General features: G+C 40.6%; 1 protein-coding gene across 1 annotated transcript; it reads left to right on the top strand.

Moving 5' to 3' along the window:
• Positions 1 to 5,459: 5,459 nt before the first annotated feature.
• On the top strand, positions 5,460 to 11,621 carry LOC131080990 (sulfotransferase 6B1-like). The gene is made up of 7 exons (XM_058019804.1): positions 5,460 to 5,676; positions 7,122 to 7,261; positions 7,966 to 8,055; positions 8,719 to 8,845; positions 9,621 to 9,715; positions 10,354 to 10,510; positions 11,447 to 11,621. The coding sequence occupies exons 1-7, from the start codon at positions 5,475 to 5,477 to the stop codon at positions 11,575 to 11,577; spliced, it is 942 nt and encodes a 313-aa protein (XP_057875787.1). The 5' UTR covers positions 5,460 to 5,474; the 3' UTR covers positions 11,578 to 11,621.
• The last annotated feature ends 9,178 nt before the right edge of the window (positions 11,622 to 20,799 follow it).

A 20,799-nucleotide genomic window follows, 5' to 3' on the forward strand; every position in this document is an offset into this window, starting at 1 on the left:
AGCAATGACAGCAGCAGCAATACTTTCAGGAATATCCACTTGTTCCCATGGATATGATGAACTTGGTTGCAATAGTTTGCTTTATGATCACACTGCATATACTGGTTGACAGCAGAACTGGGAGGGCAATTAAAACAATCTCCTTTAGTGGTGAGTTCTGATCACATTCAATCTTGTTTTTAACACTGATATAATGACTAATATCATACACTAATCTAATATCATATACTGTATCATAAATGACTGACTTTTAAATCTGGGGATCAGGATAGAGGGCTGAAAATACTAGGAAAAAAGGCAAAACAATTTGAAACATTACACATTGAGAAGATTAGAGAACCCAATGTTTAGTAATGGTAAGTGTAAAACTCTGTATTTAGAAAAGTGAAGCCAAAGGAGCAGGTACTTGATGGGGGAAAATCAGTCAGGCAGCAACTGGCATAAGAGCACTTGAGGAATCACTTATCAAGGACTAACATGATGACAGTGCCAGAAAAAAAAGGCTCAGATCTTATTCTGGTCTTGCTGATCTGGTTGAAAACCAGACTTTGATCTGATTTTGCATTTTATCCTCTCCTGTGTCATCCCAAGGCTTGAATTCAGTCCCTTTGTACTCTTAACAATCTCACTCTGAAGGACAGAGCTATTCAGTGCAGTAACACCTCATGTGCTTTTGCTCCTTTTGAGATACTCAGTGGGCCCTTGCATTCAGGGGGGTAAGGAGATGGAAGAAGGGAAGATGGAAAAGGCAAGCATGCCAAAATGAATGTAGGCAAGGAAACTTGATGGCTGAGTGACATTTTGAGGGAGTGAATAGTAAGCAGAGATGAGGCCAGTGAGTGTGAGAATCAATTCAGAAAAACTTGGGAATCTGTTTTGAAGGTAAGACATAACTGACTGACACAATAACAGTGGCTCTCAAAATTTACTACTTCTAGGTTCTTACCAGGTGTCAAAAGAAAAGGAAAAGTACCTTTCTTTTTGGTCTAGTCTCTTTTGTTTCCTTGATGCCTTCCTGTCACAGACATTTTTTCATAGAAATCCTTTCTTTGGGATTTGTTCATCTTCTGGGAAGCTGAGGCCCCAGAAGAAGATTGTAAACAATTGTTAACGGCTGGTGTGGAATGCAACAGGTGCAGTGGTGATTGGTCTTCTGTGAGTGTTTGGATTTGCTGACCACTCACAGAAGAGTTTGTCCTTGCTTTCTGCTGGACACAGAACTTTGTTATTCATTCTTTTCTATGCTATTCTTAGCTTAGCAGCCTCTGCAACTTCTCTCCTTATTCTTTTTAGTATAGTTATAATGTATTATATATCATATATCAATAAATCTAGCCTTCTGATCATGAAACAAGATTCTCGTCCACTTCTCTCTCCCTGGAAGACCTCATCAGGTCGCTGTAATACCTTCCCATGGTTTTGCATGGGAAATATTTATGGAAGTGATGCAAACTTCTAGCCACTGTAAAGCTGGACACCCCTCTGTGAAAAACACATGTTAAAAATAGTAGAAAGCCAGGAACTTCCTCTTTGTCTTCTGGCCAGCAAAGAGGTAACACGCCCTGTCCCCCTGTCTTGGCCAGGCTGGGCTGGTTGGCCTGGGGGCTGGGCCTGCTCTCCCTCAGGGACCACTGCCGGCCTTCCCCCCTATCAGCTGCCAGGCAGGGGAGGGGGTGCCGTGGGCCAGGCCAGGGCTGCCATTTCAGGGCCGAGCTGATTCCGCCGGCCCTGCGGGGAGCAGCCCCGGGCCGAGCCAGCTCGGCCAAAATTCTACCATTGCAACCACCAGGCAGTCGTGGTAGAATTTTGAGCAAAATTCTCCCCTCTCCACCCCTTCCTCCCCTGGCACGCTGCTGTTGAGTTCTGGTCTGGCTGATTTGATTCAAGCCTTCCCCCCAGCCGCAGTTCCCTCTGTCTGTAGCACTCATCCTGACCGGGGTCAGGTTGACCATCTGCAGGCCCCAGGTGAGATATTAACACTTTCAGTGCTTCTATCCTCCCTCAAGAGAGAGAAAGGAACAAGAGACAACCATGTAAAGAAGCAACATGAAGTCATCGAGGTTAGTGAAGGAGTAGTCAAGTTCCAAATTGGAGAGATGAGGATGTGTCTTAATCTTGGGGCTGAAATCCTCTGGAAAAGCTGAGGAAAAAGACTCTTTTTCCCTATAATGCATTAAGGTATGGGGAGATGAAAGTGTTCAAATTGTACATATTCAGCAAAGGCCTCCATGCTAATGTAAGCATATGTTAAAGTAGCTGTCATTCTATGAGAAGTTTGAACAGAGGAGAGAAGGGTGATCCTGTGCCCCCAGGAAGAGAAGAAGACAACCTCTGTTCCCAGAGATGAAGATGATTTAAGAGTCAGATAATGAGAACTTTTCCCTTTGAACAGCTCATCTTTAAAACAGTACGTTGACATGGCCCATAAACAGAGCTGTGGAAAAAGCTTGTGGAAAATAAAAGGGACTTCACAATTGCAGATTTCCCTGGGCAGCTGCTATTCATGACAAAATTGAGAGACACAAGAGAACTGTTTCTTTTTCTTGTGGAGAAGTCTCCATAACATTTACAAGAGGGGGTTCTCTCCCTAAGTGAATTTAGGAAATACTATTCCAGAGGTGGCAAATTGACTGAAATTTTAGTTCTGCTTCTTTCATTGTCAGTGGGAAAGAACAGGTTGTGGCTGGAAGAGAAGTGTTCTGAAGGTTTTGTTCTGATTCTTATTACTCTTTCTTTTAGTTATTGTTAATAAAATTTTCTTTATACCCTTTAATGTTTTCAGCCTGCTTTGCCTTTCTCCTAATCCTACCTCACAGCAGGGAGTTCACTGGTGAGTGGCCAGCACCAAAACTGCCACATGCCTAAATAGAGAAATTTTCACTGAAAATTATGTTTATTTTGTATTTTTATCTATTACTTTTATGAGAATGAACAAGCCAGAAAAATTATATTAACCCATCTTCAATCTCATATCTTTTCCCCAGTCCATTTCCAAAGCAAAGTTAGGCTGAGTCTTCCATTCAGGTGCATCTTCTCTTTATGGTGTACTGCAAATGCTCCTGATGACAGCATTTCCATCCAAGGCAGATCTTCCTGTGGCTAACTGAGCAACTCAGAGTTGTCCCTGAGGAGCACAGGGGCCGTTCCACATTGACTGAGCTGCACAGCCCAAGACACTTTGGCTGCTGGACAGACAGTGCTGGGACTGGGACTTGGATTGCTGGCATGCTCAGGATCCCTGGTTGCCCTGAGCCTCTCTAGAGAGACAGGGCTGCTGTGACCCCCCTTGTGTGCAGCTCCTGACAGACAGACAGACATCTGGCTGTGGCAGCACTGGAGACCCTGGTCATGAGCAGAGAGCAGAGTCTGAGGGTTGAAGGAGCTGGAAGCACCTGTGTCCCCAGTGGCCCAGGGGACAGGTTGCTACATTTCATGCTGAGGTATTTTAGTGATCTGGCTCCCTCAGGATTTAGGGAGATGGCTGCAAAGAAAATTTCTTTGGCAGCTAGAATAAAGGATTAAAAAAATGATAATTTTTTGATGCCCTTACTGTTTAGTACTGGAAAGCAGGTTAAAATTTTCCTCAGCAATTCAGATTTACCACATGGACAAAGAGCTGAAAAGAATAACTAAAACAAAGCTTCCAGAAAGCATAATATATGAACAGTGTCTTCAACTTTTCAGAGTAAAATAGTACTGATAGAGAAAGTATTATTTCCAATAAAATGGTCTACTTTGATGGTTCTACATTTTGGGAGACCAGATGAATAATTTTAAATTATTATTTGTAAGTAATTTTATGCAATCTTCCAAGTGTTGCAGGTACGATTTTCATTTGATAATGTCTCATGTTTAATTAATGTTGTGTCTAACATCCATTTATGAAGAAATAGACTAAGATGTGATAAGAGGGTTTGATATATGTGTAGTGAATGAGACCCATAGTGTATTCAAGGGCACGAAAGAGAGTGAAAGGTCCTTTCACAGGGTAATTCACCTTCCTGTATTGCCTGTTCTTTGTTGGGATGACCAGTGGAAATACCCATTTCACCATTTCAGCACTTCTTACGTTCTAAAATGGTGTCCCCCAGAATACAAATAACAGCCCCAGAAGGAAGAATTTCCCCCACAGATTAAATTATGGATATGAGGAGAGGCAAATAAAAGTGAAGTAGTACAAGTATAATTTGATTCACACTATTGCACTAAAACTTCACAAGCAAGTGTCCCTCCTGTTAGATTTAATGACACAAAATTCTCAGATGTATTTCATCCTGAGAAATCTGGTTTGCGTGATACCTGTCCTCAGGTCTGGACACTGCCTTACAGTGCCTGGATGTAGGACAGAGCCATTGCCTGTAAGGAACCTTTACCCTGGGATGTGTATCCATTAGAGGAGTCAACGGCAAGCCACGTTGAGATCCACTGTCCAGGTATGTACTCCATACGTACTACTTGTCCAGTTGGCAAATTGCACTGCATTAGTCACCAGTGATAAATCTTTTTGGAAATAATATTTACAGGTGTTTTGTTGGTTTAATTTAACATTTTTAATCTTACTAGTTGTTGCCCCAATACTTCCTGTTACTGGTATAAGTAGCATCAAAGGCCAAAGATCTTTGCCAGAGACTTAAACATTGAATCTGAGCCTAAAGCCAGTTCCTTTATGGGGTCACTGCATTCAGCAGCTCATCATGGGAAGTGCATGATAAACACTACTCACTGTAGCTCAGGTTATATTTTCACCACCTCCCTAAGCACTGATCAGTTGTCAAAAAATGATTGAGCTCATTAAAGAAATGTAGAAATGAGTAATTTTTGTGTAACCACCAGGAAAACAGGCCTCTGTAGTGCAGTCTGACGAGAGGCCCAAGAGTGCCTGTGCCCCTGTGCCCTCCTGGGCTCCAGCGGCCGGGAGCAGCCGGCCACACTCACAGGAGTGTCCTCAGCTCAGTCTCTAGTGCACTGAACACCTCTCCCAGTTCCAACACATTTTATCTAACTTTGGTGAGAATGATGGGTGACATGATAAAGAAAATAGGAAATCCCAGCAGCAAGTACTGGAAAGAGATGAACTGCCTTGAGGATTTTCATAATTTAAATTCCAATCTGCAAATCATGTCATTATATTTTTTTCTATTCTGCCTATAAACTCTGTGTTGTACTCACAGATTTTGGCATGATGTTTAGAAATTATCTAAGTCATTTTCCTAGAATGCAATTGCATTTGTCTGCTTATCTTGTTAGTTTATGTTCAACTTCTATTGATTTCAAAGGTTCATATTACGTAAGGTCTTTGACAGGAGCTGAGTCTATCTTTACAGCTTCAGAAAGAGGTAAGTTCTTGTTCATAGGGTCAAGAAAAAAAAGAGGAATAACAAACCAAGCATTTATTAAAGGACAATCTGTGGGTTTCTCCTTCTACAGAGCATTTCACACTGTGACAGAGCCTGTGTGTGAGAGAAAGAAGAAGAATGGAGAAGTCCAGGAAAAAATTTATTGGTTTGGTAGATGAGGCAATAGCAGCTGCCAACTCCATGCATCGTGATGAACTGCTCTTTTCTTACAAGGGAATTCTCTACCCTATCACTCTTTGTCCTCCTGAAACTCTCAAAGCCTTGGAGTCCTTTGAAGCCAGAAGGGATGATGTAATTTTGGCAGGATACCCTAAATCTGGTGAATATATTTTAATTCTTTTTATAAACAAGTTCCTCTAATAATAAGTAATAGTAAGTAATAAGGTTTGTACTAAATATATGAAATATATATGATATGATACAAAATATTATATTATGATAAATAATTGTATTTAGAATGTTCACCAAATTTTGTAAAATTGATTTCATTCTCAGAAAGTACCAGAAATTGTTTATGAATATTTGATATGGTAAAAAAAGACTGTGAAAAACATTCTGATTTTATTTTCTATAGCATGTAAAGGTTTTTGTTATTTTTACTTTTCATTGTGATAAAGTTAAAAGCACAAATTGGAGAGGTTTTTACACCAAAGGTAACTAGATCTCCTGATATTCCATGATCTACTCCCACATGTATGTTGGTAAAGTTAAGAGCTTTATATTTTTACAATGGAGCCTTTGGTACCTTCAAATGGTACATTCCATCTTCTTCGGTTTATTTCACATAGATGTAAGGAAATATCTATCAAAAATGTTTTGGTAGTCCTTGAAGTGATTGCATTGTTTTTAAGTATTCTTTAAGGAAAATCAAGAGGACATCTTTCCCAGGGTTGCAAGTTTACCCTACGTATTTCCTCCATCTGCCTCAAAGCTCTGGTCCACATGCAAGCCAAGGTTGGGATCAGATCTGCCTCACATACACTTTAATCTTGCTGTTCCTCTCTTACAGCAATTGGTTCACACTGCCTCACAGTGAACAGTCACTGCTGACATGATTGTGAAGATTTTGCTAATTCATTGTATTTTCTTTTTGAAGAAATGTTATGCACTGGAATGCACTTGTTAATATTGCAGTGAGAAAGATGTAGGCACGCAGTGTCCAGAAGTCAGGACATGGCAAATCAGAGATGGGAGATCTATGCAGGCTCTTTTTTATCTTTTGAAGAAACAGATAACAAGTGTGTCTAGGAAATGTCACTTCAGAGAGGTTTTACCTGTTGTTTAAGAAAATGTGTGCACAATTTTCAGATCTAGTTTTGATCCTGTCTTGAAGTACTCTGACCCACCTTTCTTCAAAAGATAAACCAGCACACCAGAAAACACTTAATACATTAAGTTTTAAAGTATAGGGTCACCACCCCAATCTCCCTTATATGTGTCACAATAAAATTTATCAAATTAAAGCAGGTTTTCCTAGTTGAATCTCAGAGGTTCTGCTCTCTGATTAGTCAGTTTACAGTATACTGTAATGTATATGTAAAGTTATGGTGTACTGAAGTGTTCAAGTTGGAGAAATATCTCCTTATGAGGAGCAAAGGTAGGATCCTGGGTGGTGATTGACCAGACAGTCAGCTGTGATTGTATGACATGAAAGGAGACCAGGTAACTCACCTGGTAGTACTAGCACTTCTTGAGTTTCCTGGTAAATCCATTTCTGTCCATTCTAAAAGTTTTGCAATCACTTCTGTATTTTTCTTCTTTCAGGCACAAACTGGCTAAGCCAAATCTTAACTGATCTGATAGCCATATCTCAAAAGAAAACACCAGGTAGTGAAAGCACTGTGAATGCTGAAGAATCAGCAGAATTCCCCTACCTTGAAGTTGGAGATGCTGGGAAATATGAGGTGGGAACAGAATGTGTATGGAAATGATGAACATTATGTGCTTCAAATACTGAATATATGATATATGAACTATTCCATTGTTTGATAAGAACTTTACCACTCCTCTTTATGTGGCCTCTGCTCAGGAGTAATCTCACCTGGCCTGTCAAATACTGAACACATACAAATAAACAGACACTTCATTGGGACTTGAGAGGAGGACATACCCATGAGATACATAAGAAGTTCAGAAATTCAACATATCATCTTTTGTATTTAAGAAGACCTTCATGAAGTGTCAAATCATGTAATATTAGCATTTGTCTCTTTTACTAGCTCTTCCTCCTCCTCCTCCCCTCTCTCAGTCCTTGAGATGCTTCAGCTTTCAGAGACAGCTAATCTCTATCCCACCTCTAGGTTTGATCCCTTCTGTACAAGAACAAGAGAGATTATCACAGAAGAGAACAAACAATGGATAGTCCTTTTTTCAATTGCTCATGGGCTTTTGAAGATTAGTGCTACTCAGAGCAGCCCACTAATATCCCAGGAAAACACTCACTAGAAAAACAAATAAAAACACTTCAAGGAGGCAATAACTGTTGATAAGTTCATCAACAGTTGATAAGTTCATCAACAGTTGATAAGTTCATCATTTTAGCACAGGTTAATGAAAAGAATACTTGTACTAACTGAACTGTCCACTTTCTTCCTTCCAATTATTCAAGCGAATGACCAAATTACCTTCTCCAAGATTAATGGTTACCCATCTCCGTCCTGAAAATCTTCCCAAATCTATCTTCCAAAACAATGCCAAGGTGAGTGCTGATTGTAATGTATTAAAACAAATACTTCAACAGATTTTTTTTTTAAGAGCCAATGTAGTACTTTCTTGCCAATTTTCAGAATCACTCTTTTTTACACAAGTGTTTAGCCTGGCCATTTCTACTCGTTTAAGACTGTCCACGTTTAAGAAGTGCTATTCACCTCACCTAACCACAGTTTGCACTTATTGGCTTCTTTGTGACAGTTTCCACAAGAGAGTTACAGGGTTTGAATGAATTATCCGGAGGCAAAATGGATTTTGACGGGATTTCCTGTGGGAGGAATTTTATGGCATTGTTGCAAGTGAGGTCTTCAATGTGCCAAATTTCCATGAGCATTTATATTTTTGTGAATTTTCCCTGCCACTTAAATGATGAACTATGCTTGTATTGAGCAAAACATACTTAGATTCTGCATAAGTAATTTGGTTAATCAGTTAAAGATAATAATTATAGGCAACCATCTTCTTATGGTACCAAAGCAAAGTTAGTTACTGCATCTCCAGATCTGGGAATGAAATTGCTACTTCTGCAAGGAGCACACAAGGTGTTAGAAATCCCCAACTGCAGTTATAAAGTTTATTATTGTTATTTCTTTTTTTATGCTGTATTCTACTATGTCTTTCCCTAATAAATAGTAGTACAATTTTTTTCTAGATATTGTTACTGATTCGTAATCCAAAAGATGTTGCTACATCTTTCTACCACTTTTGCAATGGCCTGGCTACTCTTCCCTCCTATGAGACCTGGGATGATTTCTTCGCAGATTTCATGACAAAGAAAAGTACAGTATAATTTTTTGTCTGTTTCAATTGTCCAATGATTTCTTTTTGTATAAAAACCTTTGTTCTTTGGTAAATCAGCTTCTCTAGGAATTTTTAGTTTACAGTACAAACCAGAGATTAAACACTGAGAGTTAGAATTCTGAACTGAAGTTTTCCATGCTTGCCCTACTGCTTGAGGATAAATATTTGTCAAAACTTCACTTCCACGGGCTTTTTTAATTTGTACAAACTGGTATTTTTCCTGGAAGAGGCAGTTCTTCCTTATCTCTGTCTTGGGTCCCCTCTACCCCCTGCCCTCCTATGTCCATCATGTTCTGTCCATGGAACTATATAATCATCTCCATGCCAAACTGGATGAAAGGAATTATCTGGACTAAGTCTTGTGCATTAAAAAGGGGACAAATTCTAATGAATTTTAAAAAATAATAGGAGTAGTTTAAAGTTATGAGTTTTGGGTAGCACATGGGCAGCAGAAAGGGGGGTTTCAACAACCTTTCAGACTCGAATAAGGTAGTCTTACAAGATGGTCTGCAAGATGACAGCTTTTTTGGTGCACTCAAAACTGTCTTGAAATGCTAACAAGTTTTACTCATCTGACTTATAAATGGTATCATATGCCTGATCCTCGAGCAAAATCGATAATTCACACCCACAGAAAGGTGTGAACTTTGTCATAAACCTGATTAATAAAGCCCTTGGCTGACACAACATAATGAGCAGAACTTGCATAATCTAAATTTATACTTAATCTTTGGCTCCTTTTGCTTTATTTAGTGGCCTGGGGATGCTATTTTGAATACCTCTCTGAATGGAACAAATATGCTGACAAAGAAAATATTATGACAATAACTTATGAAGAGGTAAAAGAGGTAAGGTTTTCAATATTTACAAATACTTTATACTTGAAGGGACATTTTTTTCCTGAACTAATATACCCTTATATGAATGCAGGGCATCCAAGGTATGTGAGACAGATTCTTCTTTTAAGAATCTGTTTTACAGAGAAGAAGTGGTGAAATTCAAACTTAAAAGCCCTCTTAAAATTTTGCTTGTGAAAATGATTCTTGTTTTTTATTTATCTGTAAGACTGGATATGACTCTCGATACCATGGTTTAGTTGAGGTGTTATGAGCATGGGCTGGACACGATGATCTCTAAGGTGTCTTCAAACCCGGTCATTCTGTGAATTCTGTAATATAAGCCCAAATAATTTAAAACCATAATTAACAGTAATCCATCTTTGGGAAGGAGCTCTTGTGTTTTCAGCAGGGTATATTTTACACAACTGTAAATCATATATAATATTTTGTAATCTACAGGAAGGCAGCTTGTATCTCCTCCAAAATAATTATGGAGAAGAGGAACACTTTGGGTCACCCTAGTCCTGGTGAACTCTGTGAATACCCTATGTATGCTGCCAGCAGAGCGATATAGGGAAGGGTAAACACCTTGGAAAGCAGAGTCATTTGTTTGAAAGTCATGCCATATGTTACATTGCTCTTTCCAGAATCCTGCCCAGGTTGTGAAAGACATAGCTACGTTCTTTGGAATTCCTCTGACTGAGGAACAGCTCCAGCTGGTACTAGACAGGAGCAGCTTCCAGTCCATGAAGAAAAACTCAGAGAAGACCCATGGGTCATTTGGCAATGTTCTCTTTCGCAAAGGTAGGAAGCTCCAAGGGGCTCAGAGGTAGAAATGTGGCACTCTCTGGGACTTGGGCCATTGTCTGGTTCCTTTTCCTGCACTCACATTAGAATTGTAAGGTAGTGTCAAGCAGGTAATCCCGGCTTTGCTTGAGAAAAGTATCCAAGGAGAACTGGTGAGGAAGATGCACAGCAAGGCTCTCACAGCAGAGCCACTCTTGGCTGCTCACAGGTGGCTGGCAGGAAGGAGGAACTGCCATGTGTCTGAATTCCTCTCCACCTCTGTGCCTGGATCACCAAGTGCCCAGCCTTTGGAGCTGGCAGCACTGGGCCAAACTCAGCCTGAGTGGAGTGACCACACTTTGTAGGAGAGTATGGGAATCTTCTGAGATGGCCACTGCCAAATTCCTGTTCACTCTTACACACTAGAACTAAGCCAAGTTAGCAAGAATCCAGGAGGACACAAGAGAGGGAAGGGAAGGAAGTAGCCTTTGCAGTGTAGTGTGGCGGACATGGACATGAGGAGGGAACCTGGTTGTCAGAATCTATTTCTGCAATTTGTTTTAAAGTAATGACTGGATAAAAAGTAAAGCTGTCAAAGGAGCAGAAAGTCAGCTCTGCCTCCTGGCAGATGATTCTTAATGAATTGTTCATGACCTTCCACTTTGCCAATCATAGCTTACTAGAGGAGAGAGATGGAGGGAAACAGAATTTTAGGCTGCCTTTTTGAACACAGTCATCTAATGAGGAGTACATTCTTTAGCATTATAGCAAAAGATGATTCATACATATATATGTAACTCCTCTGACTGCAGAAAATTACATTGGTATAGAGAAATGTTTCATCTGGAAAATGGATGAATACAATTTTGTGTACAATGCAATAAAAATGACTGCTCTATAAAATATAAAATGAAATGTCTTGGTTTTCAAGAGTTTGTTCCTGCTTCTTTGAAGGTGGTGTAAGTGACTGGAAGAATCTTTTCACTGAAGATCAGAATGAGAAAATGGACAAAGCATTTGAAGAACATATAGCAGGAACGAAACTTGGGAAGAAGTTGAAGTATGACTTGTACTGCAAAGCCTGAAGAGAAATGAAATGTGGTTAGAACAAGAACTTTGCAAGGCAGACTCAGATGATCTAAATGCTATACACTGGAAACCTAGATCAAATGATCCAAGCACCTTACGATTACTCTAAGAGTCATTGCAGCATCCTTTACAGTGACACTGATAAGTGATGAGCATTTTGTTTTGTGGTGAGATCTTTAGCTTCCCCCATTTCCTGAAGAAGATGTCTACTAATGATATTTACAAGTACTCAACAGCCCTGTTCCAGCTGTCACCTGGAAGGAAATTCTTCTTTTCTTTCGAGACGAATCCTGTCTGTGTAGCTGCTTTCTAATTTTTTAGTATGCAGATTATTTTTTCTTCCCAAATGTTTCCAATCAGTCAACATCTTCACAGAAAATATCACTAGCAAAAACAGGAATATAACAGAAGTCTAACAAATGAGATCATCCCTGAATTCGGCAGGAATTTTATCAAAGCTAGAGAAAGAAAAAAGAAGGGGAATATGGATCAGTGTTCGTAGGGCTCTTCATCTCTCTGAATACAAAATACCAAGATGGATTTCAGATATGGTCAGAAATTAAGAGGCAGGATTCAGTCAGAGGCACTGCTTTTTATAGGAACACAGAGCAGCCCAGGTTGCAAGAGACTTTGAAAAATCATCTGGCACAACCTTTCATGGGAAAGGAAGCCTGGATGAGGCTAAATATCTCAATATCATATCTCGAAATCTCCAGTAATGAGGATTGTATGCCATTCCTGAAGGCATTGTTCCAGCAAATGGTTGTTCTTGCTGTGAAGAACTTACTTCATTTATCAAGATTAAACCTCTCTTGTTGCAAGTTGACCTCACTGCCTCCTTTCTTCTGCATGTGGTGTCTGGTGAATAGGGAGCCTTTATCCTCTTTGTAGCTGCCCTTTAAGTACTGGAAACTGTGATGAGGCTGTCCCTGAGCCTTCTCAACTTTGTAGTCCTGCCTTGGAACCTCTCTGCTTTCTTTGTGTCATTGTTTAAAATGCTTCTATTAAGATAGTGGTGTTCTCAAGAGTTATGGTGTGAGACATTGCTCTACCTAGATCTCTTTTACTGCCATTGGGATTTCCCTCACTAAACACAGTAATTTAGATTTTTCTAGGCACCTCTTCAGGAAAACAAAAAAAAGTCAAAATAAGTTTCTGTAAGTATAGTTGGATTAAAACCAGGAAAAGTCCCAGCCAACTCATTGATCCATCAACTGAGCAGCTAAGGTGTAAAAATAAAAGATGGAGTTGGAAAGAATGAAATACTGAAAGATTTTTTGTTTCATTCTTCTAAAGCTGGTTGGTTCTGCTTGGACATAAATGGACATGCGGTGTTTTGGAAAGAAATTGGAATGCTAGAAGTAACAACACTTCGAATATTTAGAAAAGAAAAGAATGGATTCAAAAGCAGAGCAGCAGAAGTCCTGTGGCAAGGCATCTTTGAAGAACTGCAAGTTATCTGTAAGAACCAGAAAGGTACCAGAGGAGAACTACATAACAGCAGCGTTTAAAAACTTGAGATGGAAGAATCAGAATAGAGCAGACACCTTAACTTGATACAGGGAAATGTAGTAGCAAAAATGACAAAGCAACTGACCATGGAACATTTTGAAAAAAATGAAATAGTAAGTAAAAATTATGATAAAGAATTTGGTGGTCCTCCTTAAGAAAACTTACCTCTTGAATAAGCCACTGACAGAAAATACAAGAGATGACAGCATTGGGGAGGGCCTGAAATTATGTGACTTAAGAGACACAAATATATGTGGAGATGGCAATGTATAAATTTGGTTATAGTAATGACAGTACTGGAAGTAGACTTAGAAATTGATGCAACAGCAATACAAGGCATTCAGAAGCAATGACAGCAGCAGCAATACTTTCAGGAATATCCACTTGTTCCCATGGATATGATGAACTTGGTTGCAATAGTTTGCTTTATGATCACACTGCATATACTGGTTGACAGCAGAACTCGGAGGGCAATTAAAACAATCTCCTTTAGTGGTGAGTTCTGATCACATTCAATCTTGTTTTTAACACTGATATAATGACTAATATCATACACTAATCTAATATCATATACTGTATCATAAATGACTGACTTTTAAATCTGGGGATCAGGATAGAGGGCTGAAAATACTAGGAAAAAAGGCAAAACAATTTGAAACATTACACATTGAGAAGATTAGAGAACCCAATGTTTAGTAATGGTAAGTGTAAAACTCTGTATTTAGAAAAGTGAAGCCAAAGGAGCAGGTACTTGATGGGGGTAAATCAGTCAGGCAGCAACTGGCATAAGAGCACTTGAGGAATCACTTAGCAAGGACTAACATGATGACAGTGCCAGAAAAAAAAGGTTCAGATCTTATTCTGGTCTTGCTGATCTGGTTGAAAACCAGACTTTGATCTGATTTTGCATTTTATCCTCTCCTGTGTCATCCCAAGGCTTGAATTCAGTCCCTTTGTACTCTTAACAATCTCACTCTGAAGGACAGAGCTATTCAGTGCAGTAACACCTCATGTGCTTTTGCTCCTTTTGAGATACTCAGTGGGCCCTTGCATTCAGGGGGGTAAGGAGATGGAAGAATGGAAGATGGAAAAGGCAAGCATGCCAAAATGAATGTAGGCAAGGAAACTTGATGGCTGAGTGACATTTTGAGGGAGTGAAAAGTAAGCAGAGATGAGGCCAGTGAGTGTGAGAATCAATTCAGAAAAACTTGGGAATCTGTTTTGAAGGTAAGACATAACTGACTGACACAGTAACAGTGGCTCTCAAAATTTACTACTTCTAGGTTCTTACCAGGTGTCAAAAGAAAAGGAAAAGTACCTTTCTTTTTGGTCTAGTCTCTTTTGTTGCCTTGATGCCTTCCTGTCACAGACATTTTTTCATAGAAATCCTTTCTTTGGGATTTGTTCATCTTCTGGGAAGGTGAGGCCCCAGAAGAAGATTGTAAACAATTGTTAACGGCTGGTGTGGAATGCAACAGGTGCAGTGGTGATTGGTCTTCTGTGAGTGTTTGGATTTGCTGACCACTCACAGAAGAGTTTGTCCTTGCTTTCTGCTGGACACAGAACTTTGTTATTCATTCTTTTCTATGCTATTCTTAGCTTAGCAGCCTCTGCAACTTCTCTCCTTATTCTTTTTAGTATAGTTATAATGTATTATATATCATATATCAATAAATCTAGCCTTCTGATCATGAAACAAGATTCTCGTCCACTTCTCTCTCCCTGGAAGACCTCATCAGGTCGCTGTAATACCTTCCCATGGTTTTGCATGAGAAATATTTATGGAAGTGATGCAAACTTCTAGCCACTCTAAAGCTGGACACCCCTCTGTGAAAAACACATGTTAAAAATAGTAGAAAGCCAGGAACTTCCTCTTTCTCTTCTGGCCAGCAAAGAGGTAACACGCCCTGTCCCCCTGTCTTGGCCAGGCTGGGCTGGTTGGCCTGGGGGCTGGGCCTGCTCTCCCTCAGGGACCACTGCCCTCCTTCCCCCCTATCAGCTGCCAGGCAGGGGAGGGGGTGCCGTGGGCCAGGCCAGGGCTGCCATTTCAGGGCCGAGCTGATTCCGCCGGCCCTGCGGGGAGCAGCCCCGGGCCGAGCCAGCTCGGCCAAAATTCTACCATTGCAACCACCAGGCAGTCGTGGTAGAATTTTGAGCAAAATTCTCCCCTCTCCACCCCTTCCTCCCCTGGCACGCTGCTGTTGAGTTCTGGTCTGGCTGATTTGATTCTAGCCTTCCCCCTAGCCGCAGTTCCCTCTGTCTGTAGCACTCATACTGACCGGGGTCAGGTTGACCATCTGCAGGCCCCAGGTGAGATATTAACACTTTCAGTGCTTCTATCCTCCCTCAAGAGAGAGAAAGGAACAAGAGACAACCATGTAAAGAAGCAACATGAAGTCATCGAGGTTAGTGAAGGAGTAGTCAAGTTCCAAATTGGAGAGATGAGGATGTGTCTTAATCTTGGGGCTGAAGTCCTCTGGAAAAGCTGAGGAAAAAGACTCTTTTTCCCTATAATGCATTAAGGTATGGGGAGACGAAAGTGTTCAAATTGTACATATTCAGCAAAGGCCTCCATGCTAATGTAAGCAGATGTTAAAGTAGCTGTCATTCTATGAGAAGTTTGAACAGAGGAGAGAAGGGTGATCCTGTGCCCCCAGGAAGCGAAGAAGACAACCTCTGTTCCCAGAGATGAAGATGATTTAAGAGTCAGATAATGAGAACTTTTCCCTTTGAACAGCTCATCTTTAAAACAGTACGTTGACATGGCCCATAAACAGAGCTGTGGAAAAAGCTTGTGGAAAATAAAAGGGACTTCACAATTGCAGATTTCCCGGGCGGCTGCTATTCATGACAAAATTGAGAGACACAAGAGAACTGTTTCTTTTTCTTGTGGAGAAGTCTCCATAACATTTACAAGAGGGGGTTCTCTCCCTAAGTGAATTTAGGAAATACTATTCCAGAGGTGGCAAATTGACTGAAATTTTATTTCTGCTTCTTTCATTGTCAGTGGGAAAGAACAGGTTGTGGCTGGAAGAGAAGTGTTCTGAAGGTTTTGTTCTGATTCTTATTACTCTTTCTTTTAGTTATTGTTAATAAAATTTTCTTTATACCCTTTAATGTTTTCAGCCTGCTTTGCCTTTCTCCTAATCCTACCTCACAGCAGGCAGTTCACTGGTGAGTGGCCAGCACCAAAACTGCCACATGCCTAAATAGAGAAATTTTCACTGAAAATTATGTTTATTTTGTATTTTTATCTATTTCCTTTATGAGAATGAACAAGCCAGAAAAATTATATTAAGCCATCTTCAATCTCATATCTTTTCCACAGTCCATTTCCAAAGCAAAGTTGGGCTGAGTCTTCCATTCAGGTGCATCTTCTCTTCATGGTGTACTGTACTGCAAATGCTCCTGATGACAGCATTTCCATCCAAGGCAGATCTTCCTGTGGCTAACTGAGCAACTCAGAGTTGTCCCTGAGGAGCACTGGGGCTGTTCCACATTGACTGAGCTGCACAGCCCAAGACACTTTGGCTGCTGGACAGACAGTGCTGGGACTGGGACTTGGATTGCTGGCATGCTCAGGATCCCTGGTTGCCCTGAGCCTCTCTAGAGAGACAGGGCTGCTGTGACCCCCCTTGCGTGCAGCTCCTGACAGACAGACAGACATCTGGCTGTGGCAGCACTGGAGACCCTGGTCATGAGCAGAGAGCAGAGTCTGAGGGTTGAAGGAGCTGGAGGCACCTGTGTCCCCAGTGGCCCGGGGGACAGGTTGCTACATTTCATGCTGAGGTATTTTAGTGATCTGGCTCCCTCAGGATTCAGGCTCCAAAGAAAATTTCTTAGGCAGCTGGCCTAAAGGATAAAAAAATGATAATTTCTTGTTGCCCTTACTCTTTAGAACTGGAGAAGAGAAATAAATTTTCCTCGGCAATTCAGAGTTATCTTATGAACAAAGAGCTGAAAAGAATAACTAAAACAAAGCGTCCAGAAAGCATAATATATGAAAAGTGTCTTCAACTTTTCAGAGTAAAATAGTACTGATAGAGAAAGTATTATTTCCAATAAAATGATCTATTTTGATGGGTCTGCATTTTTGGAGACCAGACAAATAATTTTAAATTATTTTTTGTAGGCAATTTTATGCAATCTTCCAAGTGTTGCAGGTACGATTTTCATTTGATAATGTCTCATGTTTAATTAATCTTGTGTCTAACATCCATTTATGAAGAAAGAGACAAGGATGTGATAAGAGGGTTTTATATAAGTGTAGTGAATGAGACCCATAGTGTATTCAAGGGCACGAAAGAGAGTGAAAAACCACTTCACAGGGAAATTCACCTTCCTTTGCCTGTTCTCTGTTGGGATGACCAATGGAGAAAACATTTCACCATCTCAGCACTCCTTATCGTCTAAAAACGTGTCCCCCAGAACACAACTAACAGCCCCAGAAGGAACAATTCCACCCAAAGACTAAATTATGGACATAAGGACAGAGAAAAGGAAGCGAGTAGTACAAGTAGAATTTGATTTACAGTATTGCATTGAACTTCACATCCAAGTGTCTCTCCTGTCAGATTTAATGACATAAAATTCTCAGATGTGAGTATTTCATCCTGAGAAATCTGGTTTGGGCAATACCTGTCCTCAGCTCTGGACATTGCCTTACAGTGCCTGGATATAGAGCCATTGTCTGTAAGAAACCTTCATCCTGGGATGTGTATCCATTTCTGGAGTAGTGTGTGGTAACCAATAAGTAGGGAAGTTGAAAGGAGTTGAAAAGAGCAATAGAGGTCTGCTTCTGCTTCTGCCAAGGGATGAGATGCGTCCCTGAAGCCAGCAGGGTAGCACTCCACAGTATCTGCTCAACAGCTCTGCCCCTTTGACCTTGGGCACACCCTGGTTGATTATTCACCAGGGCTGTGAGTTACCCTCAGCTGGCAACTCCCAGCTCAACTCAGTGGCCCCACAGGGCCACTCACTCTTTCACCTGCAATAGGATGGGGGAGGGAAACAGAGTGAGAGGAGTCATGGCTGAAATAAAGACAATTAAATACCTGAAGCAAGAGCTATGTGTGCAAGCAAAGCAAAGTAAGGAATTCATTCTATCCTTCCACCAGTCAAATGTTCAGCTGTGTCCCGGGCTCCAACACCCATGACAGTGACATGGTAAGACAAGTGCCTTAGCTCTCAGCATCTCTCTTTCCTTCTTCTTCCCTCACATTTTATTGCTGAGCATGACTCCATATGGAAGAGAATAATCCTTGGATCAGTTGGGATCAGCTGTCCCATCTGTGTCCCCTTTTAATTTCTTGTGCACCTTCAAGCTACTCTCTGGCAGCTCAGTGTGAGAATCAGAGGAGGCCCTGTCACTGTGCAATTACTGCCAGCAATGACTAAAACATCTCTGTGTTACCAACATTGTTTTCAGCACAAATTCAACACATAGCTCCATACCAGACACTATGGGGAAAATTAATTCCATTGCTGTGAAAACCAGCACACACACTCTTGTTAAAAGATTAAAGTACAGCATTGAACCAAACTGGTTCACTTGAAACCAATTTGTCAGGACTTACATCTGCCAGGTGTACATGAAAAAGTGAAGTGTAATGGATGTCCTACTGGTGTCTTTATCCTTTCTGGAACTAATTGGCTTGAACAAATGGTTAAGGAGTTGGCAGATGCCAAATATACAGAAGAGGAAATGAAAGAGAGAATAAATGCTGAAAAGAATCTAGAGACATTTAATCATCTAGGATCTGGGGATCATGGGATATTTGAGACAAGCAGGGAAATTCTGGGTAGAAGAAAGAGTAAGGTATGCTTGTGTAGATAATCTATAGTGGAGTAATCTGATATTATGACAAGCTTTGATCTGATCAGGGAAGGTGACCAACATGAAATAGACTCTAGTATTCTAGAGGAAAAGAAAAGATGAAGGAGGATCTGTGATAAATAGGTATGATTCATGCTGATAAAATTGAAAGAGTAATCAATATTCGTACCGTAATTAATATTTGGGAATAGTTAAAAGTTGTAGTGGCAACAAAGAAAGGAAGAGGACGGGCTCCATCCCCCTCCCAAAAGATGTTCTCAAGGACCACAGGAAAAGGCCAAAGATGCAGTTGCTAAAAATGAGCAAAACCTGGTTGGGTCCCAGAAAATGCTAATTATAAGGGAATTATTGCTTTGATATGAAGATGTAATGATATGTTACTCTTGGCTTACATTGTACTGGCTTGGTGCGCATGTGTAACCCAAAGGTGAATTAAAGGACACAGAGGAAGACTACGAAATCTTCATCAGATGACCCCCAAAAGATTTGTGTGACCAGTGAACTGAGTGGTGGACCATGCACGGTAAAGTTGGTTATGAGGGTGGAGATAGAAATAGGATGAAACAAAAATGAAAGGAGATGGTGTTAACACGTGGCATATAAGGAAGAATCTTCACTTGGCAAGCTTGTACGTGATGTGGCAAAGGTCCAAGAGCCCTGCACTCCGTACCCCGCGGTTATCTTTTGCTTATGCGCTATTATTGGACCCAAATTATCCCTTATTTATATATTTTCTAAGCTATGAAATTAAATTTTCTGCTATCTCAAATATTGTTTGTTTTTTTTTTTAATGATGAGATAATTGGGCAAAAATAACAGATCCTAGAAAAGTTTACAGCACATTAGTTCTCTGGCCCAAAGGGCCTTTTAGAGAAGTTAAGAAAATCCACCCTGATCTGTTACTGAGGATTAGTTATTTTTCATCTCCGTTTCAGTACTATCTAAATTGTAAAGGCAACATTAGTAGTATTATGCAGGCTGGTACATAATTTGTTTCCTGGCAGTTGCTTCATACCTGTCATGTAATCCTGAACATAATAGGTCACGTGCAATCATGAAAGATTGTTCCTCTGCATTTCTTTATGCGCCTATACCCCCAGATAGCAGCCCCTGCCAGTCTTCAGAAGTTCTCCTGCACTGATCATTCTGATGGACCATCTTCCCACCAGGACACTGGGTCTGAAGCTCTCCTGGAACAGCCATAGAAGGGTCTTGGACAGGCTACAGTCCCTTTATTAAGAGTCCTTAACTTGCATTCCACTCTGCCCGAGCTCCTCTGAGCTTGTGGAGACAGGCCTTGGATGAGCTGATGCCATGGGAGTATGTGGGCAGGGTACTGTTTTGATTCCCCCTTCACTGCTCTGCTGTGCTCCTTTGTGAGTGTGCAGAGAGTTTTGGCCTCATAACCTAAGCCATCCTCACCCCCTGGGCTCAGTTTGAAGGCCTTGATTCTCCTCTGATCAGATCCACACTAACTTATGCAAAAGGGGAGAATGACACGTATGACATTTCCATTTCAGAGCAAATCCTACTTTATGCCCAGCTTCTCATGGGCTCAATCACAGAAGGCCAGGACATCTCACGACCCTTGCAGGCTTTTCTTTGCTGTTATTGTTGTTGTTGTTGTTATTGCAGATGAATGATCAGGGGCATTTTAAGGTACCTTCTTGAAGGCATCAATCTGAATGGAACTACCTAAACACAGAGTTGGTTATTTTAGCGCACTAATACATGGCAGCCTTCTCCAGAGTTTTACTGAGATAAATGCAGATCATAGAAATAATTATAAAAGCATACCTCTTCTTATTTAGCACATGAGAGCACGTGTTTTGAAGCTTTCCTACTTTGAAGCTCTTTGATTTAACAGGGA

This window comes from Melospiza georgiana, chromosome 3, assembly GCF_028018845.1.
Source record: "Melospiza georgiana isolate bMelGeo1 chromosome 3, bMelGeo1.pri, whole genome shotgun sequence".
Lineage (NCBI taxonomy): Eukaryota > Metazoa > Chordata > Aves > Passeriformes > Passerellidae > Melospiza > Melospiza georgiana.